At 37.2% G+C, this 24,633-nt stretch overlaps 1 protein-coding gene across 1 annotated transcript in view; it reads right to left on the bottom strand.

Moving 5' to 3' along the window:
- Positions 1-24,633, bottom strand: part of rgs7a (regulator of G protein signaling 7a) — a 61,281-nt gene that overhangs the window by 20,302 nt on the left and 16,346 nt on the right. Inside the window, exons 3-4 of the mRNA XM_046855665.1 lie at positions 7,640-7,736; positions 1,145-1,195 (exon numbers count right to left, since the gene is read on the bottom strand). Coding sequence (XP_046711621.1) covers positions 1,145-1,195; positions 7,640-7,736 — 148 coding nt within the window. The remainder of the gene's footprint in view (positions 1-1,144; positions 1,196-7,639; positions 7,737-24,633) is intronic.

Genomic DNA, 24,633 nt, shown 5'->3' on the forward strand with positions numbered 1-24,633 from the left:
TCTGTAATTAATAAATAGATAAATAATGAAACTCATCGATTTATTCATCAATCTATCTTTTAATACTAGTATACCTATAAAATATATATATATTACTTTTTTCATCCATTCCTCCATTCATCCATCATCCATTCATCTATCCATCTATCTATCCATCCATCAATTCCTTATCTATTTATTTATCAGTCCATCCACACATACATATTCACATCTGTTCATACATCCCTCCATCCACCCATCCATCCATCCATCCATCCATCCATCCATCCATCCATCCATTCATAATAAAGGAATAAAGAAATTTATCTAATAATTCATCATACTTTCTCTCAAATCTAGTATACTAATAAAATATATATAACTTTATTCATATACACATAGAGTATTTATTCATTATTTATTCATTTTCTAACCAATCCTCCAATCCCTGTCCACTACACTGACCTTTAAACATTTCACACACACACACACACACACAGTGATCGATTGGGAGTGTTGATTCATTAATAAATAATTAACCAGTTAATATTTCAGTATTTCTGCCAGACACACTGGTTGTGATTTTAAATTGAAGACCTTCAGCTTTCTTTCAAGGAGTTTTATTGTTTTGTGTTCTGTTTTCCACTTTTAATTATTCCCTTTTTTTATACATGAATTATTTATTTGTTTGTTTGTTGGTCTTTTGCTGAATTGGGGAGATTTCTTTAAGTCTGAGATCACTTTCAAAAGCACCATGTGTCATGGCTGGCAAAAAGAAAAGAAAAGAAAGAAAGAAAGAAAGAAAGAAAGAAAGAAAGAAAGAAAGAAAGAAAGAAAGAAAGAAAGAAAGAAAGAAAGAAAGAAAGAAAGAAAGAAAGAAAGAAAGAAAGAAAGAAAGAAAGTTTAAGATCACGTTCAAAAGCAACATGTGTTATGGCTGCATCCTGAAAATTAAGAAATACTGAAGTTCTTGGAATTATACACAAAATATTTTCAAGGTTTTCTTTTTTGCAGGATTTTGAGTAGTACTTTAGTGTAAAGCAGCTACACACTGTACTGAGTGTCATGTGATGCAAATACATTGAAAACTTTGACTAATGTTTGACAAAAAAATGGTGTTAATCTGCTCAGTTTCATGATGTGACCTCCTTCTCTCAGCACTCACCTGGATCCTCAATGTTCAAGTTCTTCACCAGCCACTGCACAATGTCCGAACCTGCAGACACAAGAGTGGAACAAATGAGAAGAATGGAGTAAATGTGAGAAAAAAAAACACAGGGGAAGGAAGAAAATGTTGAAGAAGCTCAGCTTCCTAATGAGCTGGGATACGCGAAGAAAGATTTTCACTGTGCTGTAATGTTTATTTACAGCTTTCAAAGAAAGAAGACAAAAAGGGGAGGAGGCAAAAATATAAAAGAATATAAAAGGAAATAAAGGAGAAGAGGTTAAAAAAATCATAAGGAGGATAGAGAACGAAACAAGGAGGAGGAACGGAGAAAAGAGGGAATATATTAGAAGTACCAGGTGAAGTAGAAGGAAATTAAGAAAAGGTAGAAAAGAAAGTATGATATAAATAAGCATGAAAATAGGAAGAAGAAGAAGATCAACAAAAGGAGGAGGAGAAAGAGGAGGAGAAGGAGAACAGGGATAAAAGGTGAAGAAAATTAAGAAAAGGAGATGGTGAAGGGTAAAAGGGAAGAAGAGGAGGAAGAAGGTGAAGCAGGAAGAAGAGGGGAGAACGGAAAAGAAAAGAAGTGAGAAGAGAAAAGAACAATTAGGAAGATAAAGAGAAGGAAAATGCTGACAGAGGAGAAGAAAACAGAAAAAAGGAGGGGAGGCAAAAAAGAACAAGAAGTAAAGAGAGAAAAAAGGAAGAAGGGCATAGGCAAAAAAGGACATGTTTAGTTGAATTAATGGGGTTTATTAAACTCACATTACAGAGAGAGAGAGAGAGAGAGAGAGAGAGAGAGAGAGAGAGAGAGATAAGGAAAGAAAGAAAACACTGGACTGAATTCTCCTGAAATGTCATCCTTCTTTCCCGACTCCTTCAGCAGAGACGCTCTGTCTATCCGTCTCAATCCATCCTTTAATCCCTGATGGAGTGTTAGTTCCATGCACTGCACCTCTTGTGGTTTAAAAGTGCATGCGACCTTGAAACGTCCTCTCTTATTGAACAGCTAAATGTGCATCTTCCTATTAGCAGGATACAACTTTCATACAGCAAAGTTATTCAGACTACCCAGAATTCCCTGCTGTGACCCGAGAGCCGGACCTGTCTCATGCCTTTAACATTATACAGTGTTTCCTGAGGGATAGAAGCACATCACACATTAATCTAATCTCCCGATTTATAACACAGCTGTGTGTGTGTACACGCGAGTGCAAACATAATAACACCTGCACACACACACACACACACACACACACACACACACACACACACACACACACACAGATACAGATAGATAGATACAGATAGTTTCTACAGTATGAATAAATAATAAATACTGATTTCTTGTTTATTCTGTATATTGGGATTATAATTAGAAGCTGTAGGTAAACTTGTGTTATATTTGGGATCATGAGCTGACCCTCTGCTCCGTTCTGCTCTACTTCCTGGTTTATTATGTCCCTTATATTGTATATCGGCTCCCATTTTTTTAATCTCCGGTTAAGATGATGTATTGGACGAGTGCTGGTATTGCTGAGCGTGAGATTAAGGACTAGTCTTTCCTACAGAGGGAACAAGATTAGAACAAAAAAACATTTGGGCTCTCAGCACTCCTGCTCGGTCACCTACGATAGATACAGCTCTCACTGTCCAATCGCATCCCTGCATTTACAAATCTAATCCAGACCTGACCATTAGGATGTGGAGGGCCAGAGATCTTATTAAAAACTGACAAGGAAAGAGGGTAAGAGAGAGAGAGAGAGAGAGAGAGAGAGAGAGAGAGAGAGAGAGAGAGAGAGAGAGATTAGAATGAAAATGAAATGGGTGTTTTGATGGTTAGGGGAACGCCTTCTTGCTTTTCTTTCTAGGAATCAGAGAATCTCTATGTCTCTGAGTCTCTCTTCCTTTCACTTTCTTTTTCAGCCACACTTTCTTATTCTCTCTCTCTCTCTCTCTCTCTCTCTCTCTCTCTCTCTCTCTCTCTCTCTCTCACACACTTTATTCTTCCATTCACAATTTGGTCTCTTCCTCTCTCATTTTTATTCTACCCACAATTTGCTCTCTCTTTAGCTCACTTTATAGTTCCATTTACAATTCTCTTGCTCTGTCTCTTTCTCATTTACTTTTTTCTACCCACAATTTTCTATTTCTCTCTTACTCATTTTATTCATCCATTCACAACTCTCACTCTTATTATCTCTCTCTCTTTGCTAACTTTGCTTGTAAAAGGTAATGAGCTAGCTAAATGCGATGTAATAGTTGATGAAAATCTCACTCCTGCCACTCAAACATCCTTCCCCATATTGTTTGATTTAGAAGTTACACTTATATGGGGGAAGTAGTAAATCAGCGGTTATGATATACAGTGGTTTAGATGTACAGTACTTATTTTTGTACTTTTATTTGGACAATCCACATGCACAGCTTTGTGTACAGTTTCACTGTGTTCACTGTTTTTGACAGATTCTGTGTATACTTGTCTTTTGTTCTTTGCATTAAATATTGCACATGTGCACATTATGTTGTTGGTTTAGAGTTCTGCGTGGTTTTATGTTCCTTTTGCTAATTTATGCTGTCTGATGTAGCACCTATGTCCTGTAGAAACATTGTTTAATTTTACTGTGTACTGTAGATGGATGAAATGACATTAGAGACAACTTGAATTGACTTGAATATGTTTGACTTCTGATCGAAACGTTGTGAGTTCAAATCCCAGCACCACCAAGATGCCACTGCTGGGCCTTTTGGCAAGTCTTTGAACCCATAACTGCTCAGTTGCATAAAATTACAAAATGTAAGTCGCTTTGGATTAAAGTGAAATACTGTAAATATAACTGTAAACGTTTGTTTGTAAAAAACAATGCAATCTAGTACTTAACTTTCAGGTTGATGGTTTTGCTTTGGTAGTCTCCGCAAATACAGATAAAATCAAGTGTTTTAGATGTCGGACAAAAGGAGATTTTAGTCTGCTCTTGTACAAGTAAGAGTAAGGATTGGAAAAAAAGAATTATGTGTTGCTGAGCCTGCAGAGGCTGGAGAAACCTTCAGTGGAGTGTACAAGCGCATGTATGAGTGCTATCATGACATCACCGAGTAACTGCTCTTGGAAAAACGATGATGTCATCTATAAAATAGATATATGTTGTGGATAAAGAGCCAAAAATCTGAAGTTAAACAGAACAGATTAAGAAAAATCTGTGGAACAAAACAATACTAAAGGAATAAAAGTGACTTTAGTACAATGCTGTCAAAGAGTGAGTGTTTGGGTGAGAACTTGATAGATGATGGATGCTATTTACTCAGTTCCACTAAAAACAAAAGCAATGTACTTGTTAAAGAATAGATTCTTGACCTTTAGCATTTATCTGATTCATCTAAAAGTTTGATAGCTGAAGGGGGTTAACAAAAAAAAGAAAATGCTAAGGAGAAAAACAAGAAAAACCTCAGTGTAGAAACAAATGACAGCTGATAGAAGTTTTAAATGGATGGTGTGTTTTCTGTTGAAGAAACTAAATTGGTTTTATTTGTGCTTCTCTGGAATTAATTGGTGCAAAAAGAAAAAATATGGGAAGGGGTCCCGTTTTTTCATAACACAATAAATGTAAGAGTGGCCATTACCAACATTTTTAACCCTTTTTCATACCATGTCAAAGGAGTAATACTGCTATTTTTTAGACATTATATTGCTATTTTTAGACGTTATATTCTACAATGCAGAAATGCCCGACTGATTAAATTTAATTGCTGGCTGGTTATGTTAATTGTACAAAACTTCATAGGTCTTCATTTGCCTTGTGCAAGAGTCTCATTAAAATGCATGAACTAAGTGATGTTTGGAAGCATTTACATGACAATCAAAGCCAATGTACTTTGATTATCACACACATGATAATGATTTAGCCCTTTTAAGACTAGACAGATTTGACGTTTTTAGATCATCTTGGTATTTTCCCAGCCATTTTTTTTTTCTGATCTTAGTATGGTGCAGTGTTCTTTTATTTTGAAATCAATTAACCATCACAGTGTTTACTGCCATTTAAACACTATTTAATTCAGCAAGGATTTTAGAGATTTTAAAGCAACATCTCTAGCAAACAAACCCAAATTATTGAAAGCCTTGGAGACCAATATAAAGAACTGCAAAAGTTATGAGTCTACTGATATCAAAACTATACAGAGCTTCTTTCAAAAAGAAAGAACCAATTAAAAAGTAGATTAGGGGGTAATGCACAGGGGAACTGATCTGATTTCACTCAGGTAGATGCACCATCCAAATACTGTTCAGTCTGGAGATGGACAAAAAAGATTTAGCTATGCTTTACATTCAGAGGCTGGGGCAGTTTATCTAAACCCTGGAGATATGAGAAAGAGTGCAGCTTGTATTGATGAAAATTCATACAGAAGCAAGTTTAGTTCAGGAGGCAGTCATGAAAGCGTCTTTAATAACATTTCTTAGGTGTCTGATAAAGTGAATGTAGAGATCTCAGGTGTGCTGAGTCTGGAAGAACTGCACCGAGGCAAAGTGTGTAGGAAATTGCCAGCGATCGATGGTCTTCCTGTCGACTTTACAAATGTTTTTGGAAACAGCTAGAAGAGGATCTGTTGCAGGTGCGTCATAACAGTTCGGCTGAAGGACAGCTACAATTGAGGACAACGTCACTGTTTCTAGGCATAAGCAAACTGGGTGGTCACCCAGGGTGCAACCAGCTGGGGGCAGCAGTGAGCACCCCTTGCCCTGCCCTACCATTGCTCTTGAATAGTTTATTAACTATAAGATGGCTAGTTTATTAACAAGGTCAGGGTTCTCTAAAGATTACTTATGCAATCCTTTTAATGTTGAAAGAGGCATAAGATAGAGAGAAATATGTTCTCTATCTAGAATGTTATATCCTCTAGCAGTAGACCCTCTTCTACAACATAATATGGAAATGTTTACACCATATTCACCTACAAAATCATGGTTATGGAATCATCTATCACCCTGTGCTGATGATGTAATCAGCAGACATAACAATGTGCAAGTCTTCTGCAAAGATAAACTATGTTGCTTGGAAGATGGCTAGAAGGGAATCCAAGCCTCCCTGATGGACTGGCATGACAAGCAAGCCTGTGTGGTTATTCCTCCATGCCTACTGGTGGAGTTTCAAGATGCCTTGATGGACTTCTTTCGGGGAAAGTTGCACTGTGTGCACAGGCTGAAAAGCAAGACACTGGCCTTTTGTCTGCATTTTCTACAAACAGTTCTCAGTGGCTTAACGACCTCCAGCTGGAAAGCAACCGTATGTGCCATACTGCGCAACAGGACCCCGTGAAGCTGGATACTAGTGAGATGCCAGCATTGTATTGAACTCTCTTTAAAGCTTCTAGGCATCCAGTGAACCTGACAGGAAGTGATGCAGAGAAAGTCTAGAGTCAGATCGTTATGAGTAGTTGCTCAGAAGCTGTCAAAATGTAAGGACATTCTTACAGCTGAGAAAAAGACCACTGCTGTCGGATCACTGAAGACAGCTGGATATGACAAACACCAAGGGCACATTTCAAAGTGTGGTCCTCATGCCCAAACTGGATGACTGCACCAGTACTTGCTTGGAAGCTGGAAAATCTCTCTCACTGTTACTCTTCTTAATGTTTTAGTGATTCTTTCCATTTTCCATTTCTTCCATTCTCTTTCTCCCTCTGTCATTCATTAGAAGAGTTGAATCTCATTAGCAACATTCTATTTTCCATACTGAAGCACTCAGCTACTGGTTTGAGCAATATAAGAATCTGAATTATTCTTCTGTTGTTTGTTATTTTGGGCAAACAGCACAGTTATAAAAAATAAGGGGGTCAATGGAATTGTTTACTAGCAAAATGTTCTTATTGGAAGCTGTATTTTCACATAGTAAGATGTAAGAAAGAAAACACAGGGGGGCATTATCTGAACTGAGGGGTATTATTTGCTCATTCAGTGTCTCCACTTACTGTTAAAGTCACCCTCAGATGCTAGTTTTTACCTAAACACAACTTTAAATGGTTGTCTGCTGTTATAGCTCATCCTCCTTAACGCTTTGATGTGTTGTACATTCTGAGATGCGTTTCTGCTCACCATAGCTTTAATGAGTGCTTATTGAAGCTACCATAGCCTTCCTATCAGCTCGAACCAGTCTGGTCATTTGTCTATGATCTCGCCTACAAACAAGGCATTTCCACCCACAGAACTGATTCTCACTAGATGTTTTTCTCATCATTTTGCACATGAGAGGTTTGTAAAAATCGCAGAAGGGAAAAGTTTTTAATAAATGCTCGAACCAGTCCATCTGCCTCTAACAACCGATATTTGTTCTGAACATTAATCATAGTTGTTGACTTGTAGCGGAATGATTTTATGCATTGCGCTGCTGCCACAGATCTCTAATGTCCACTTGTCGGTCTGTGCGTTAATAAAACATGAGCGATTTGCATTGGCTTTCGTTCAGCCCACCACCTACAGTGTTTCATGAGCCTTACCCGAGAACACACTGGGGATTTTGGAGAGAAAACTCTTCACTGTGCGGATCGGGATGCCGTTCTTCTCATCCTGCATGCGAGCTATCAGGTCTTCCATCTGAGAGAGAGCAGAAGAGAGAGAGAGAAAGAGAAAGAATGAGGGAACGAACAAAAGACAGATAGTGAGACTTGTGCTGAAAACAACAAAAAGGTGAAATTTTTCCAGTAAAGGAATTCACATTTATCCTAATACAGTTCACATTTCTATTTTCACCTGCATCTTACAATGCAGTAGAGGTCAAGGACGCCTGCCTTTAAAAAGAAATGAGAGAAAATGTGCAATGTCTATTTTTTTTCCCTTCCCTGATTCTGTTCCAGAGGGACACGTCAACACGGACCAGTGTGTCAGCGCAGGCTGGCAAACATCATCATGACACGTAATTCAGTCAGGATACTGCGCCACTCAAAACAGCCCAAAACAATTTGCATACCACCTCCGCTTCTGCCAGTCCTCCTTGGCTCAGTAGAGAGAGAGGGAATGAGACAAGGTGAGACAATGGATAGAGATTGAACTACAGCATATTTCAGGGAAAGTATTAGTAAAAAGGTTTGCACAATACAACATGAACCGTGCAGTATTAGTAAAAGACCAGTACAAAAAGCTTGCTAGAAAGTCAGTTACTGTATGTGGCACTGTATTTAACAGAATTGTTGGTTTGGGTGATGTGAACCAGTATATGCAGCGGATTGGACGGATTATCTAATTGTACAGTATTTGACACAAACTAAAAGACACACAAACATTTTCTACGTCGCTTGCTGGTCTGATGGTTAAACATGTTAGTGGTAATTGAAGCCAATGAGAGCACTCTGGATTCTTCACCTGGCAGTGTGCTAATGGATGTCTCATTAAGGAGAGAGAGGGAGAGAGAGAAAGAGAGATTGAAAGTGGATGTGATAGACAAATATGTTTCAGCAACGAGAAACAAAGCAGAATATGGAGGTAAAACCATATTTGTGGAGTCACTGCCAGATAAATAGAAAAATATTTTTGTAAATATAAAAGAAAAAAGGTCACAACTAGATGGATAGATGTAGTGGTGGATGAAGTACACAAACCATTTAGTTGAGTTCAATTACAAATAAATATTCCAGTAATAGTAAAAGTGCTCCCTTTAAACATACTTTTAAGTAAAAGTCCAAAAGTATTTGCCTTCAAATGTACTTAAGTATCCAAAGTACTATGATTTATTATGGCTGTAATGTCCCAATAAAATTTTTGTCACAAGACTAGAAAAGACTCTAATGTTACTCTTATGACACCAATCTATTAATAGAATGATATTATGGAATCAAACACTGATTGATGTCTATCTATATATTCAAATTACTGACCAAAACTTTCTTATCAACTAAGTAAAAAAAAGAAAAACACAAATAAGGACACGGTGCTGTGGCAAGTTCGAGTCAGGAGATTCTTCTATCATTTTTTCCTCTCTAAATGTTCTGCTTGCTGTTGAACTGATGCTGAACTGTATGTTCGTGCTAAGTAGATGCCATCAAGCGGCAATCAAAACAAGTTCAAAACGGAGCGTGTGCTCTACCCTGATTGGTGGCTTGCTGTGTGTTTGACTAGTAAAGTTTTTTCCACTCATAAATAAAAAGGAATGAGTGATTTCTCAAATTTGTAGTTGAGTAAAAATTATTTGACTTTAAAAAGTGAAGTTAAAGTAAAAGTCTCCCCGAATAGAAATACTTCAGTAAAGTATAGATATGTGAAATAGCCAGTTAAGTACAGTAACAAATTACATTTACTTCGCAAATGTCCAAGTCAAGTTTATTTCTATAGTGCTTTTCACAACAGACATCGTTTCAAAGCAGCTTTACAGAATTTAACAGTTAAGGTGAACAATGTGTATTTACCCCTGATGAGCAGCCGTGGTGACTGTGGCAAGGAGAAACTCCTTTAGATGTTATGAGAAAGAAACCTTGAGAGGAACCAGACTCAAAAGGGGAACCCATCCTCATTTAGGTGATTTCAAGAGTGTGATTATAAATCTTTACATAATACAACTTGGCAACTGTCCACAGAGATGGATGGATGGATGGATGGATGGATGAATGGATGGATGGATGGATGGATGGATGGATGGATGGATGGATGGATGGATGGAAAGAATATGTTAGCTCACATTAGCCATTTCCTGACCCACTCCATAACTGTGATCTGTAAATGACTACTTTCAAAATAATGAAATAAGGCACTTTTAATATATTCATAATTTCTAATTTGAATAATTTAAGGCAGTAGATGAGTAGTTGGCTACTAGCTCTGAATAAGTGACAGAGCTGTATAGAAGAAGTAAGTAGTGTTTACACCTGTATGTGGCAGCCTCTTTATGTGGGCTCTCCTTTTCAGTAGGTTGCCAGACAAAATTAAGAGATGGAGTGGACGGTATTTGCCCCTTGTTTCTTTGAGCTAGGCTGAAATTTGGCCAAGCACTGGGACAGAAAGACTCTAGGACTTTGGTACAGTCTGGTTTGTTTTAGTTTTGTGTTCTTGTGTGCACCGAGTCCCATATAAACCTGCTAAAAAGTGACTGGTTAGAAAAAAAAATTTATTTTACTTTCTGCCTTCTGCATTCTTGTTACCAACAGGATCAACACACTAACCTTATTCTGACCTTTTGGTGAACTGCTCATCATAAGTATTTCAACCCTCTGCATGATTACCCTTATCATCAAACGCCTTTGTTCTTGGGTAAATGCAGTGTAGGCGATTCTCAGCAAGAGAAAAGTACTGCACTTGTCTGGATACTTGTCTGAATGCACACCACAGCCAACAGATACTCATCAAAAGTGGACCACTCAGCTCTGTAATCGCAATCAAGACCAAAAACTGCTCAAACACGCCCCACCAGATAAACTCTTCAAGAAAAAATCTGAGGCAAAGAGCAAATCATGTCAAAGGTCAGCTCTTTTGAGCAGTTTCAGTTGCTAAGGTACCACACATTTTTGATGGATGAATCGGTGATGACGTGGAGAAAGCTTTCGAAAACTGAATGAAAGTGAAAGCTTTGACGAGAGCTCTCTTCACATGCCAGTGAGTGTGAAATTAGCCGAAGTGGTGCTTCAGAAATAGAAGCAGGGTATCTGTTCAGACTTGTGGACACTTCAGGAGCACGTCACTACAGCTGATTAAGACAGCAAAAGAGTGGGAGAGGTTTTTCTCGCAGCCTGAGAGTTGATATGATGCATAAAAAAGAACAAGGTGTAACTGGAAATGAATCAGTGCCTTGATGAATGGAATGGTATTTCTGTTACCAGAAATAGCACCGTATTCTCAATGAGAAGTTTTGCTATTTAAAGGAGATAGTACTTGGATTACAAAAAGGCTGATCTGAGCTAGTATTGTTGCAGGATTTGAGATGTGAGAAACTATTGAAACTTATCTTACCCAAAAATGCTAGCTATATAAGTAAAAGAATGGTATGTGCTGGACGTCTCTGAAGTATGCAAGCAAATGCCTATTAGCAAGCAAATTTTAATAAAGATCCAAGGTTCTACTGTACATAAATCATCGGAAACTGAACTTTTGCTATGTTTTCTCATGAACGTTTTTAATTGACAGATGTGTGCATAATTTTGGTTGATTTTGGTGCTTTGATATTAGATTTGGCGTATCAGTAAAACAAATGTTTAGTGACTAAAAGTTATTTTTCGCTGGAGTTTATAAATAAAGGACAATAGCAGTGCTAAACAGTGCTAAATATATATATATATCCACACTGTATATGTTTAGCACTGCTATTGAAATTCAGTCAAATGATCCTGGACAAACTCTTTACCTTCCAAATCATGTGATATTTACACTATTTGCAGAACAAAAACAATGTAGATATTCCTTTCCATTACCACAATCTTTGGGTAGTTCTGGACAACCTATAAATTCAGTTCATGTTGCATACTGCTTATAGCAATAGACATTCAGTAATCCAGATGTAGATTTACATACCAAACGTGCAAACAATAATTGGCAATGGAAAAACAACTCCCTGAGGTGACATGGGGAAGAAACCTTGAGAGGACCAAGGTTACACTGACACTGGTTAATTTAATTTAAAAAATCATTATATTATACAGATTTGCTCATTAAATTTATTTCTGTTTTTCCTGATAGATGTCATAGTGATAGCAGAGTGAGGTCAGGCAATGCTTTTCTGTCCCCAGGCATAAATTCCATCTAGTACTGGTGGAGCCCCCAGGCTTTTTAAAGGCAAATGTAAGATGTAATTTCTTTATTAGGTCCTGGGATTTCCCCCAGGTCCTGGTCCAATGGGACACGCCTTATAGAGCTCTAGTGGGATTTGAGCAAGGGGCATTGTTGTAAAATGCCCAAACCACATTAACTCTCATAGAGTGTTACTCCAGCAACTCTGCTGGGAAACATTGGCTCAGCTGGCCATTCTTGCAACTTTATTATTTTGGTTAATACAGTGGAACCTCGATACGTCCGACCTTGACCCTCGTGACCTCATAGTTCACGAACTTTTTATTTGGAACCGGACTAAGAGTAACTTGCGAAAAAACTGATAGTTCTGAAAGTGGTTTAAAGTTCGGAGTAACATTTCAAAACAGAGTTTGTACTAATAAATTACATAAATTATATAAAAATGTAAAGTAGTAAATAAAACCTTTATGACAAGTAATTCACATTTATTTGTTGAGTTTACAGTACATTACATGTACAATTCCCCTTGAATAAGGAACTATCAAATCCAGAGAGTCAAAACTTCATGATTTTTTGTTACTCGCGAGAGGTCACAGAACATAACGCTCATGAGTATAGAGGTTGCACAGTACTTTTAACTCCCATGGTGAGCAATAAGACATCGACAGGCATCGAAGAGTAAAGGTAAGGCCATTTCTAACCAAAGAGAACACTCATTGAGGATTACTGCTGAACCAGAATGCAGCTGAGCAGTGGTGGACAGTAATGAAGTAAATGTAATTTGTTTCTGTACTTAAGTAGCTTTTTTGAAGCTGAAGTATTTCCATTTGTGGAGACTTTAACTTCACATTTTGAAGTCTAATATCTTTACTCAACTACATTTTTGAAAAATCAGTCGTTTCTTTTTATGTATGAGTGGATAAAATCTTAACTTAAACACACAGCAAGCCACCAATCAGAGTAGAGCGCACAGTCTGTTTTTAACTTGTTCTGATTGCTGCTTGGTGGTACGGTATTTACTTAGCACGAACACACAGTTGGCCTTTTTTGGAAAAAATTAGGTTTTGGGCACATGATAATTGCAATAAATATCAATGTTTGACTCATTAATATAATTTTATTACTAGATTGGTGTGCTTAGAGTAACATTCAAATCTCTCACCGGATTCGGCACTCTCACCGCTGCGGCCCGGGTTCGATTCCCAGTCAGGAACCGAACCCAGTCATTATGGTTGCACAAGCCAGTGCACTCTTAGTGCCGGTCCCAAGCCTGGATAAATGGTGGAGTTGCATTAGGAAGGGCATCCAGCATAAAAACATGTGCCAAATCGAACATGCGGATCACGAATACGGATGATCCGCTGTGGTGACCCCTAATGGGAGAAGCCGAAAGAAAGCTTAAGCAAAGAGTCTTTTAATAAAAATGATAATAGGAACATTATAGCCATAATAAATAATAGTTCTTTGGATACTTAAGTACAAAGTAGTTTATATTTACTGCAGCAATATTTGTGTATATAGTGTATCTCTACATTAACTCAAGTACCTGGTTTGTGCACTTCGTCCACCACTGCAGCTGAGCGAGTTGTTTATTGAACTCTACCAAGTTCTCCTTCACAATCCCACTGCCATCTTTGATATACTGGCTTCCTGTAATTTTGCTGCCCATATCAGACTTTTACAGCAATGCTTACCAGAGGTGGCAAATGTACACACATCCTTTACTTAAGAAGAAGGACAGATACTTATGTTTAAAAATACTCAAGTAAAAGTTGAAGTACTGATTAAACTTTTTTACTCAAGTGAAAGTAAACAAGTTTGGGCTCTGACATGTGCTTAAGTTAAAAGTAGTTATTACTACTTCCTGTTTTAGTGTCATGCTGGTAACTGGACCTCACATCATATAATATTGGGGCTGTTAATACTTTATGATTTTAATACTCTAAGCAACATGGACATGGAGAAAATATGGATGCTTTTTGCAAATGTGTGTTTATTATTAGTGAAACCAAACTCAACATAGAGCATGAAGATGAAAAAATCTTGTAAATGTTTGAGTAAGTAAGTTATTAAGTAATAATGGTGGTTTAAATGATGTAAATCATCAGGACACCAAACGGAACCTTTGCTATGTTTCCACACGGACAGTTAATGAGGTGATACCGGAGAAACTGCAACTTTTCAAGGCAAGTCAAGAAGCTTTTATTATTATCATACCGATTTATAGATTTATAGATTATTTACAGAGACGGCAGAGAGCGCCCCCTGTCTGTTTACTTTAATTTACAAGAGCACAGAGTTTTGTTGTTATAATAAAAAAGTGTATACAAAAAAACAAATTTGACATTTTACAGATTCGAATGATGTATTTTTTTTATCTGTACGATCAATAAAGACAGTCATTTAAGTTCATTTTGCCATTATGAGGAAAAAAAACACTTTTTGATTTGATCCTTGGCGCATAAATAAAACAAATGTTTACTGATTTAAAATATTTTTCGGTTGAGTTTATTTATTAATTTTATATAAGTAATATATTTATTTTATATAAGTAAAGAAAGGACACCGTGAATAAATGTTGTGCTGAAAGTTTTAATTTCAACTCGCTAAATTGATGAAATGAAAAAATTAAAATTCTATTTTTTGTGTTAAAAAGTTAAGAAGTAAAGTACAAAAAAAAATGTGTTACCTAATAAATGTGTACAGGCTGAATATCCACATATATAACCCAAGCAGAGAAAAGATGATGATGATGATGATGATGATGATGATGATGATGATGATGATGATGATGATGATGATGATCAGGTGATCAGGAATGTCTCTGTTCTCAGTCATGTTTACATCACTGACTCCCTCTGTCTCATCGACCTTAGCTTTACTTCTTGTTGCTTTCTGCCCTACTCAATCTTAGCTTCGTAAACTATTCTATGTCTGTAATGAGTGAGAGCCAGGACATTATACACCAGTGGATTGAAAAAGATGTGCAATGACAAGAAAACGTTTGATGGGCTGAAATTGGCACGCAGTGAAATAAAGAAATATTGACGTCACCAAATCAATGGATTAAAACTAAAGAAACAAGCCTGTTTTGAAAATGAAAGAGGTAGAAAATACAGATATTTGTGTAAAATTTTAATGAGTAAAAGTAAAAAGTTGTCTGAAAAACAAATAGTGAAGTAAAGAACTGATACCAAAAAAATCTACTTAAGTACGTTAACGAAGTATTTGTACTTCATTACTTCCCACCTCTGATGCTTATTTAGTAATTCCCAAATAGACCTAACTAACATCTTCCTGAAGACACCTAAAGAAAACTCTGCTAAGAAACATACTCCTTTCAAGACATACTCTCTGCACAGCTAAACTTAACCCGCCATTAATCTAGTACCAAGAAAGACAAAATTTTTTTTCTCTGTCTGGGACCCAGGTGGTGGAATACACATCCTGTGGTTATCTGACAACTGAGTCATCATCTGGCATCTGCAAAAATCTGTAAATTCTTTGAAATATTTTAAAGCCCACACACACCTCAGTGTCCAAGACCTTTTTGTCTTTCTTCTCCCTCAGGCAACATCATTTATTATTTTTTTATTGATGCATAAAACAGATCAGAGCGTACACTTTTTTGCTGCAGGGTCTTGTAGAACAAGGACTATTAAGTGGCTAATCAAGTGGGACTCTTGAGGAAACGGACTCTTCATCAGTAACTTTTTAACTATGGTTTGAAGTGTCAGCATTTAAGTCATTTATAGTAGCTACTTCTAAAGGTCCACAAGCTCATGTGGCTCTTCTCCGAATTGTCCCCACAAATTTAAAAGCTAAAGTTTTATCTATAATTTCTCGCTAACCTGGCCAGACGTTTTGGAAAACCATACATTAACTAGGAGTAAAGTTTCGGTAGTAAATGTGATAGTAGGGTATCTGCAAGAGTGATAGGGAAAGTCTATAGGACTGTGGTGAGACCTGAGATGTTGTATGAGACAGTGGCATTGAGTAAAAGACAGGAGGTGGAGCTGGAGGTAGCAGAGCTGAAGATGTTGAGGTTTTTGTTGGGAGTGACGATGATGGACAGGATTAGAAATGAGTTTATTAGTGGGACAGCACATGTAGGATGTTTTGGAGACAAAGTGAGGGAGGCGAGATTGAGATGGTTTGGACATGTGCAGATGAGGGGCATGGGATATATCAGTAGGAGAATGCTGAGGATGGAGCCACCAGGAAGGAGAAAATGAGGAAGAGGAGGTTTATGGATGTGGTGAGGGAAGACATGCAGGTAGTTGGGGTGAAAGAGGCAGATGTACAGGCCAGGGGGTATGAAGAAGGATTATCCGCTGTGGCGACCCCTAATGGGAGAAGCCGGAAGAAGAAAAAGAAAGTTTCAGTAGTAATCATTCAGCTATTCACCACCCAATGACATTAAAAAAGGTTTTCTCTTTAGACATTTCTAACTGTTTTTTAAATGTTCTCACATGACTAATTCTTTTCTTTAAGGGATTCACAAGTTGTTTGTTGGCCATTTTAGCTTCGCACCACCCCTACCTTTCCAAAGGCAAGTAAAGACTGTGTTAGCAATACATTTTTATTTTTATGAATGAAATAAATTCAGTGCTGAAAAAAAAAGAAGAGAAAAAACTGACATGACATGCTCCAATGAAGGTACAAAAGTTACACTGTTCAGAGGTCAGCTTGACTTCTAAACAACAATGGAATGGTCACATTGTATCCTATGTTCTCTGCAGTGCTACAATGCTACATGCTACATTGTGATTTATACAGTGCAAAGAGTATTTGTGGGATTAAAAAAAACATATTCTGGATCTGTGCCTAGTCTTTAACACTGCAGCAGATGCCATTGGACATGAAACTTGCCTTATAATTAGAGCCAAATCAATAATTCACTTAGCGCTAATGGCTAGGGATTTGTAGTGCTGACTCTCTCACACATGCACACACATTAAAAAATAAAAACATCCCCTTAGGCTTTAGCTTTTATCGGTGGTGTTTTTATTCTGTAATGTTCCCTTCGGCTCTGTGCCTCTTTGACAGAACCTCATCATTTAGCTCTCTCTCTCTCTCTCTGTCTCTCTCTCTCTCTCTCTGTGTGTGTGTGTGTGTGTGTGTGTGTGTGTGTGTGTGTGTCATTTTGTAGTTTGAAATAAAAAGCATTGTTGGCTAATTTGGAGAGCGAAGCACATTCTGGAGCTCGGAGTGTTTTGTGCGTGGGTTCAGGACACACAATATCTCTCTCTCTATCTCTCCCTTATGCACACACACACACACACACACACACACACACACACACACACACACACACACACACATATACACACACTTGAGTCAGAACAGGAGAGCACAGAGACATAATGCACTGAGAGGGAACAGGACCAATAGTTTGGCTCAATTACTCCTCATAGCAGTGTTGAAATGGGTTCCCAAAGATGGCTGAGGGTTATTTATAACACTTATTAACAAAAGCGCAGCACCTTCTACCACTCAAACTCTCATACACACACACACACACACCTTACCTACGGGCCTGTGCAATGCTGGTTATGGCTTCAGGGCACCAGCATGCGTTTATACATTTGAAACAAAACTATTTAGACCCGCTTAGAGAGGAAGAAGTCAAATAAGAGGTTTGTGTGTGTGTGTGTGTGTGTGTGTGTGTGTGTGTGTGTGTGTGTGTGTGTGTGTGTGTGTGAGAATTGATGTTGAATTCTGGTAAATCTCGTGCAAAATGACACTACACTATGTTAATTATTTGCTGTTATACTATATATTCTACATTATAATACATTATAATAGTGACTACAGCCGGGAAAAAAAGCTCAGATATGGATGGTTCCAAATGAACAGTCTGAAGATCCATGATTTTACTGTGGATCAATTCAAGACCCATAAAGATGGATTTGGACTGTGATTAAAATAATGGCTCACGGTTCAAACATTTGCTATTACCAGTTTTGCATTAAAGTGTCTCTCAGTAAACAGTTCATCAGAAATTATAATGAATGGACATTTGGTGTGACCCAGATATAAATGGGGTCCCTTTCAAGTCTGGTTCCTGTCAAGGTTTCTTCCTTTTAATATCTCAGGTAGTTTTTCCTTGAGACTGTCACCACTGGATCGCTCATTAGGGATACATTTATAGGGACATATTTATGATGCTACAATTTATAGACACATTTGATTTAATTCAGTAAAGCTGCTTTGGGACAATGTCCATTGCTAAAAGCTCGGTATAAATGAAACTGAATTGAATTAAAATTGAATAAAGATTATTTCCCTCACACACAGTGATCATAAAAAAAATTACAAGAAAAAAACAAAAAACAAACAAACACAAAACCACTGGGAATCAAATTCCAAAAATGTGCTATTGTATTTATTTATTTGTATTTTGTATTTACACATTATTTATTACTTCTACTTAATATTTTGTTAAGTAGTATTAATTTATTAAAAATTTAATTATTTATAACTTAAATTTTTCTATTACAGGTTAAACACGGTGTTACCATTAAATATAAGGATAGAGGTTGCATTCATTCATTGCATCATTCATCAGTGTTTAAATCTATTATTCTATCATTCATGGCATTATGCTTTAGAACTGAACTTTGATTGACCGACTATTGTTTGTGCACCACCTACTATACACTGTGTCTTTATTCAAAATCTGTTTAGGAGAAAAAGAACGGAAATTGGGTGATCCTGCACGACTTAACTAGAAATTATGTAAAGCACTTAAACAGGTCTAAAGCCCACACTCTATTTTCACACATAACAAAATGCTGAGTGTAGTTTTCATTAAATAAATATGTGACTCTATTCACAACAACACGCACACACAGGACTTGTTCGCACCTTGAGAACTGTATTTGTAAGTGAACATACTAGAAAACACATCAACAAAGTGTAGAATACAAAAACCTGAAAGTACTGGATACAATTGGTGCTCAGAGCTATTGCAGACATTTTCAATCCGAATTAGTGACTTACGTTTGAATATATTGCTGTCTGTGAATACGCATTAAATTATTCCCAATAGTTTATTATTTTCTTTTCATAGCTTTTCTCCCAGGTGCACTGCTTCCAGCTGTAAGTTAGGGTTAGAGTTTCTATCCAATCAGATTTTAGCCATCACATTATGTGTTGCTGGGGTCAAGAGTATCTTATGTAAGCCCTTTGTTGTCAGCACCGTGGGCTCTTGTAGCATATAATTCATGTTACTTAAAGCTGTTTCTTTAACCAATCAGATTGTGAGTTGTTGTCTCTGGAGCCATCTAGCAGGCACCCAATAATGCCAGTATTTTCATATCCTTTGATTGGATAGTCAGAGAGCTCACTAGTCAGAGCTTGCAAACTGCATATTTAACAAGCTGCACAAACCTTAATATATTTGTGTGGATTTAATATCTGTTTCTTTTTTCATTCCACAATGGCTGACAGAGGAGATTTGATTGGTCTCAGATAAACATACAAGAACATTTTCAAGATGGACTTTTCAAGAAAGGATGGACATGATGAGGAAATATCAGCCGAAAGAGTTCAAAACAACTGTTAAGCTGTTCAAGAATTATTTATACTTTTGTGTTTTTTTTCCCGTAGATTTTGCACAAAAACGCACAATTTGCCTTCATTTCAAATCACCAGAACATAACATAATGCACAACAACAATGCATGAACATTCATGATAAACCCGGAATCATGTTGAGGTTAATATTGATGCGTCTGTGCAGCTGTGGCTACAGTGAAAGGAGACTTGTTTGATTGTAATCATTGGGTTTCTTGCATTAGTAATGTGTGTAATGTCTGATATTGATAGTTTCTATAGCTGTGGTGTCATAATGATGGTATTAAGAGGTGGTTTGATTCATGACACCACTGAAGGCCTAGGTGTGAAACGCATGGCCTGCCAATGCTTTAAATACATTATAAACAAATTTCTCAGTAGCTGCTTGTTATGAAAAATGATTCTTAAAGTCTCATTAAAGTTCAAAGATCCTTTGGCTTGGACATAAATAATGATAATTAAGTGCACTTCAGCAGAGCTTGGTAAGGCGTCTACTCGAAGTCAGTCTCCCAAGAATGACTATGAATAAATTTGAATTTGTAGGGGTGCCAATAATTGTGCCACACACATAAATAACAAAGTTAACTTAACTGCAATCTATCTATCTATCTATTTAACTATCTATCTATCTATCTATCTATCTATCTATCTATCTATCTATCTATCTATCTATCTATCTATCTATCTATCTATGTGTAAATATAAATATAGTTACTATACCAATCTGATTCTGTAAATATCCCATGTTCACACACACACACACACACACACACACACACACACACACACACACACACAGAGCCATTCATGTTGAATAAGCCAGCACTTTTACACAACCTATACACACAACTGAGCAATGACCGAGCACCTATTTCCAAAACACACACACACACACACACACACACACACACACACACACACACACACACACACACACACACAGCACAAATTTGCCCACCTACTTTCAGAATACACACAACTATTTAGTATCCAGGTTGCTACAGCTTGTATCCACACACACACACACACACACACACACACACACACACACACAAATAATATCATCTTCTGTCCACTTGCATACAGATCTAATCTATGGGACCTTGCACACACTCTCACTCTCACACTCACTCTTACACACACAGACCCTCTTACAGGCTGCTGCTGCTCCTGTTGTGACTGATATGAAACACGTTGGTGTGTGTTAATGACTGTCAGTGTTATCAGCCTCCCGTGGACAAGGTTATTGAAGGACGTCTGCTATTACTGTGTCCTTGTTCCTCTCTCTCTCTCTCTCTCTCTCTCTCTCTCTCTCTCTCTCTCTCTTTCTTTCTCTCACCCTTTCGCTCTTCTCAAGGCAGCCATGATGTATTTATGTCGTCATCATGCAGGTTGCCATGGTAACTGAGCAAGAGAGTGGAAATGAGAGTGGCGTGCTGCCTGTTTTGGACAAGTTGAAATTCCTCCTGGATTACATAATCCACCACAACACTGAAACAAAAAGGGTTTGTCCTTGAGCTGAGGACATGTACACACAAACACACACACACACACACACACACACACACACAGATGAATACAGATACACACAGGCAAAAACACACACACAGATGCACACAGGGACATACTGTGAAAACACACACACATACAGATACACCCACACAACCATGCACACAGAGACCTAGAAACACATACACAAACATACAGATACACACACACACACACACACACACAGATGCACACAGAGACATAGAAACACACACATACTGTACATGCAGATACACACACATACACACAGATGCAAACAGAGACATACAAACACAGACAGATGCAAAGACGCACACAAAGACAGAAACACATACAGTACACAAATATACATATATACAAAACACACAGGCAAAGACACAAAGAGACACACAGATGCAAACAGAGACATAAAAGCACAAAGATACAGATGCACACACATACACACACAAATGAGCACAGAGACATAGAAACGCATAAACAAATATTGAGATACACACACAGGCAAAGACACACACACACACACACACACACACACACACACACACACACACACACACACACACACACAGAGACAGTTTACAGGAAAGAGTGGACCAGGAACGGATGTGTGAATGAATATTCATTAGGCCAGAGTGCATAATTAAATAATTAAATAATTGCATAATTGTTTATTGAATGTATAAAACAAAGAGCGAGAGAAACTGAATCAGAGCACATGCTTTGGTCCTCCAAATAAAAGAAATAAAAAGAGAAAGGGTCTTTCAGTCTCTCTCTCACACACACACACACACACACACACACACACACAGGGATGACAGATGGACAGTGGCCTTTTTTTTTACTCATTGCTGGAGGTGCCGATACTCTCAGAGCACTCTGCAAGCCTTTGAAGTGCTTTATGCTCCTCTACACACAGACACACACACACACTCAAATACATACACAAGCTCAGCATATGCTGAAATACACAAATATAGACACCCTTAGAAGCCTCCCTCCCCCACAAACACACACTGAATACATGAACAAAAAAAATAGTAAATTATGTACAAATAAGAACTGTGTTAATGCAAAATAATTGCAATTAAATGTATGAAAAACACAAACACACACAGGGAAAGATACACACACACACAAACACACAGTTGCAAACAGAGACATAGAGACACATACACAAAGATGCAGATGCACACACATAGGCAATGATGCATACACCCACATTTTATAGGCAAAAAACATTTGGAAATTATGTACAAATAAGAAATGTGTTCATACAATATAATGGCAAAACAGCAAGTCTGCTGTACATCTGCAGATAAGAATGAGTTACAATCTATACTATTATATTATTATACTAATGTTCAAAAATGTTTATTAATCAATCACTTAACCAATCAACCAATCAATCAGTCAATCAATTAATGAATCAATCTATTAATGCATCGAGAAATCCTTTAAAAAAATTCCCAAGCAAACAGTAGGTGATCTAAAAGACTTGGAGGAAATAAAAGCGTAAGTGTAAAATCATGTATGTAACATGTAGACTGAAGTGAGATTTTGATGAAAAGCCCAATATTTTGCACAATTACTGTAATCCATACATGGAAAATTCTTAAGTCAGATTGGTCAGTAAAGTGTTGCCATTTTCTAGAACATCACATGTTTTCTGTAAAAAAATTTTTTATTTTTTTTATTTTTTATTTTTAATTGTCTCACGTATATTGCAGCACAATAAAATTCTTGCTGAAGGGCCCGAGAGTGGCAGATTGACGATAGTGGGGCTTGAACCTCCGACCTTCCGATCAGTAATTTCTCAGCAGATTTTTACATATTACAAAAAGAAGTGAGTGGAGGTTAAGAGCTGCTATAATATAAGTGGTAAAAGGAAATAAAAAGAACAACAGCAATATAAATGGATAAAAGCATTGAGAAAACACCTATTAGACATGCTGTTTTTGCGTGACATGTAGTTGATTAGTGTCCTATGATCGCATGGCCTTACAACCTTAAAATTCCTTACATATTGGCTGAGGTCACTACTGCATGCTAACAGTAGTCATGACGTTTATCAGATTGAGTAAATTAGAGTTAAATATAAACAGTAGAAAATGAAGGGGAGAAGATGAGTGGGTTTTTTGCCATTTATAAATGAAAATAGGCGTGAAAATCTTTTGGAGTGGAAGATCTTGCATGGCTTGCTATAAAGCTTTAAAAACAGTTCCTGAATTTACTAAGATCCTTGTTTCTTAATGAATCTCCAGAATTTTACACAAACACACTTCAAAATCTAATGGAGCACCTTCCCAGAAGAGTGGAGGTTATTATAAGATCAAATAGGGTCTAAATGTAGACTGAGATGTTCAAAAAGAACCATTATACAGTCAGGTGTCCTACAATCGCCTCAGTGTGTGTGTGTGTGTGTGTGTGTGTGTGTGTGTGTGTGTGTGTGTGTGTGCCTGTTGCAGGTGGGTGGTTTAGTAGAACCATCCTCAACACGAGATGAGTCAGAGCACCTACTTTACTCCCACACAAACACACACACACACACTTACATGCAGGAACAAAGCGAGCATCATGGTCAGTTCAAATTTGTAGCAAAACATGTTGCTGCGACTTTTAAAACCCTAAATAGACAAAATAAACAGATGTTTATCTATCTTTTCAGTGTCACCCAGATGAGGATGGGTTCCCTTCTGAGTCTGGTTTCTCTCAAGGTTTCTTCCTTATACCATCTTAGGGAGATTTTCCTTTCCATTGTCACCACTGGCTCACTCATCAGTGCTATCATATTTTTATTATATTAATCAGTCAATATAAGTTTATTAATGGACATTGTCTCAAAGCAACTGTACAGATATTATAACAATTACAAAAATATTAAATATATGAATATATAATTACAATACTTATATACAATACTTATATTGACTGTTTTATAGATTTTTTTGTAATTTTTTTTAAATTTGTAAAGCTGCTTTGTGGCAATGTCCATTGTTAAAATTGCTGTATAAATAAAATTGAATTGAAGTAACAGTTATGTATTTGATTTATGTTTGTGTGTTAATGAGGTCCTGATGAAGGGATGAAGGCCTTATAACAATTCAAATCAAGTAGCTTGTCCACCATGAGAAAGTCATCGGGACTTTTCCATTTCTCTGGAAAAATATCAATGTAAAATGACAAGCTGCATGTGTTTTTTCGCACACAACAATTTTTTAAAGGGGGAAAAACAGAATGGAGCAATAAGTAAGGGAACGACTGCTCAATAACTAGTTCACAATACTAACCTTTTTCCTTTTTTTTAATTTGATTTAATTATGATATTTAAAAGCATTGACAAAATACTGTAGTGTAAAAGGAATAAATCATTTTGTCTGTCCTGAGAAAAGAAACCATTAATCCAATAATCTGTTTTTCTTAGCATCAAGTTCCGATTGGTACCATTGATTAGTTTTTTCCAACAGCAAAACCACCCCCCCCCCATCCCCAACACCCCCACCCCAACCCAACAACAGCAACCCCTGCATGTTCTTCATTTAATATTTAAGATTAAGAGTATGTAGGGAATGTAAGCGTTTTGAGTTAAAATCTTGTATCCATCCAAGCCAAGTTTTGCTGCCTACAAATTTCCCATTGTGCATGCTGTGAATATACAGTATTATAGGAGAATAATGTAA

Source organism: Silurus meridionalis, chromosome 8 (genome assembly GCF_014805685.1).
Source record: "Silurus meridionalis isolate SWU-2019-XX chromosome 8, ASM1480568v1, whole genome shotgun sequence".
Taxonomy (NCBI): Eukaryota; Metazoa; Chordata; class Actinopteri; order Siluriformes; family Siluridae; genus Silurus; species Silurus meridionalis.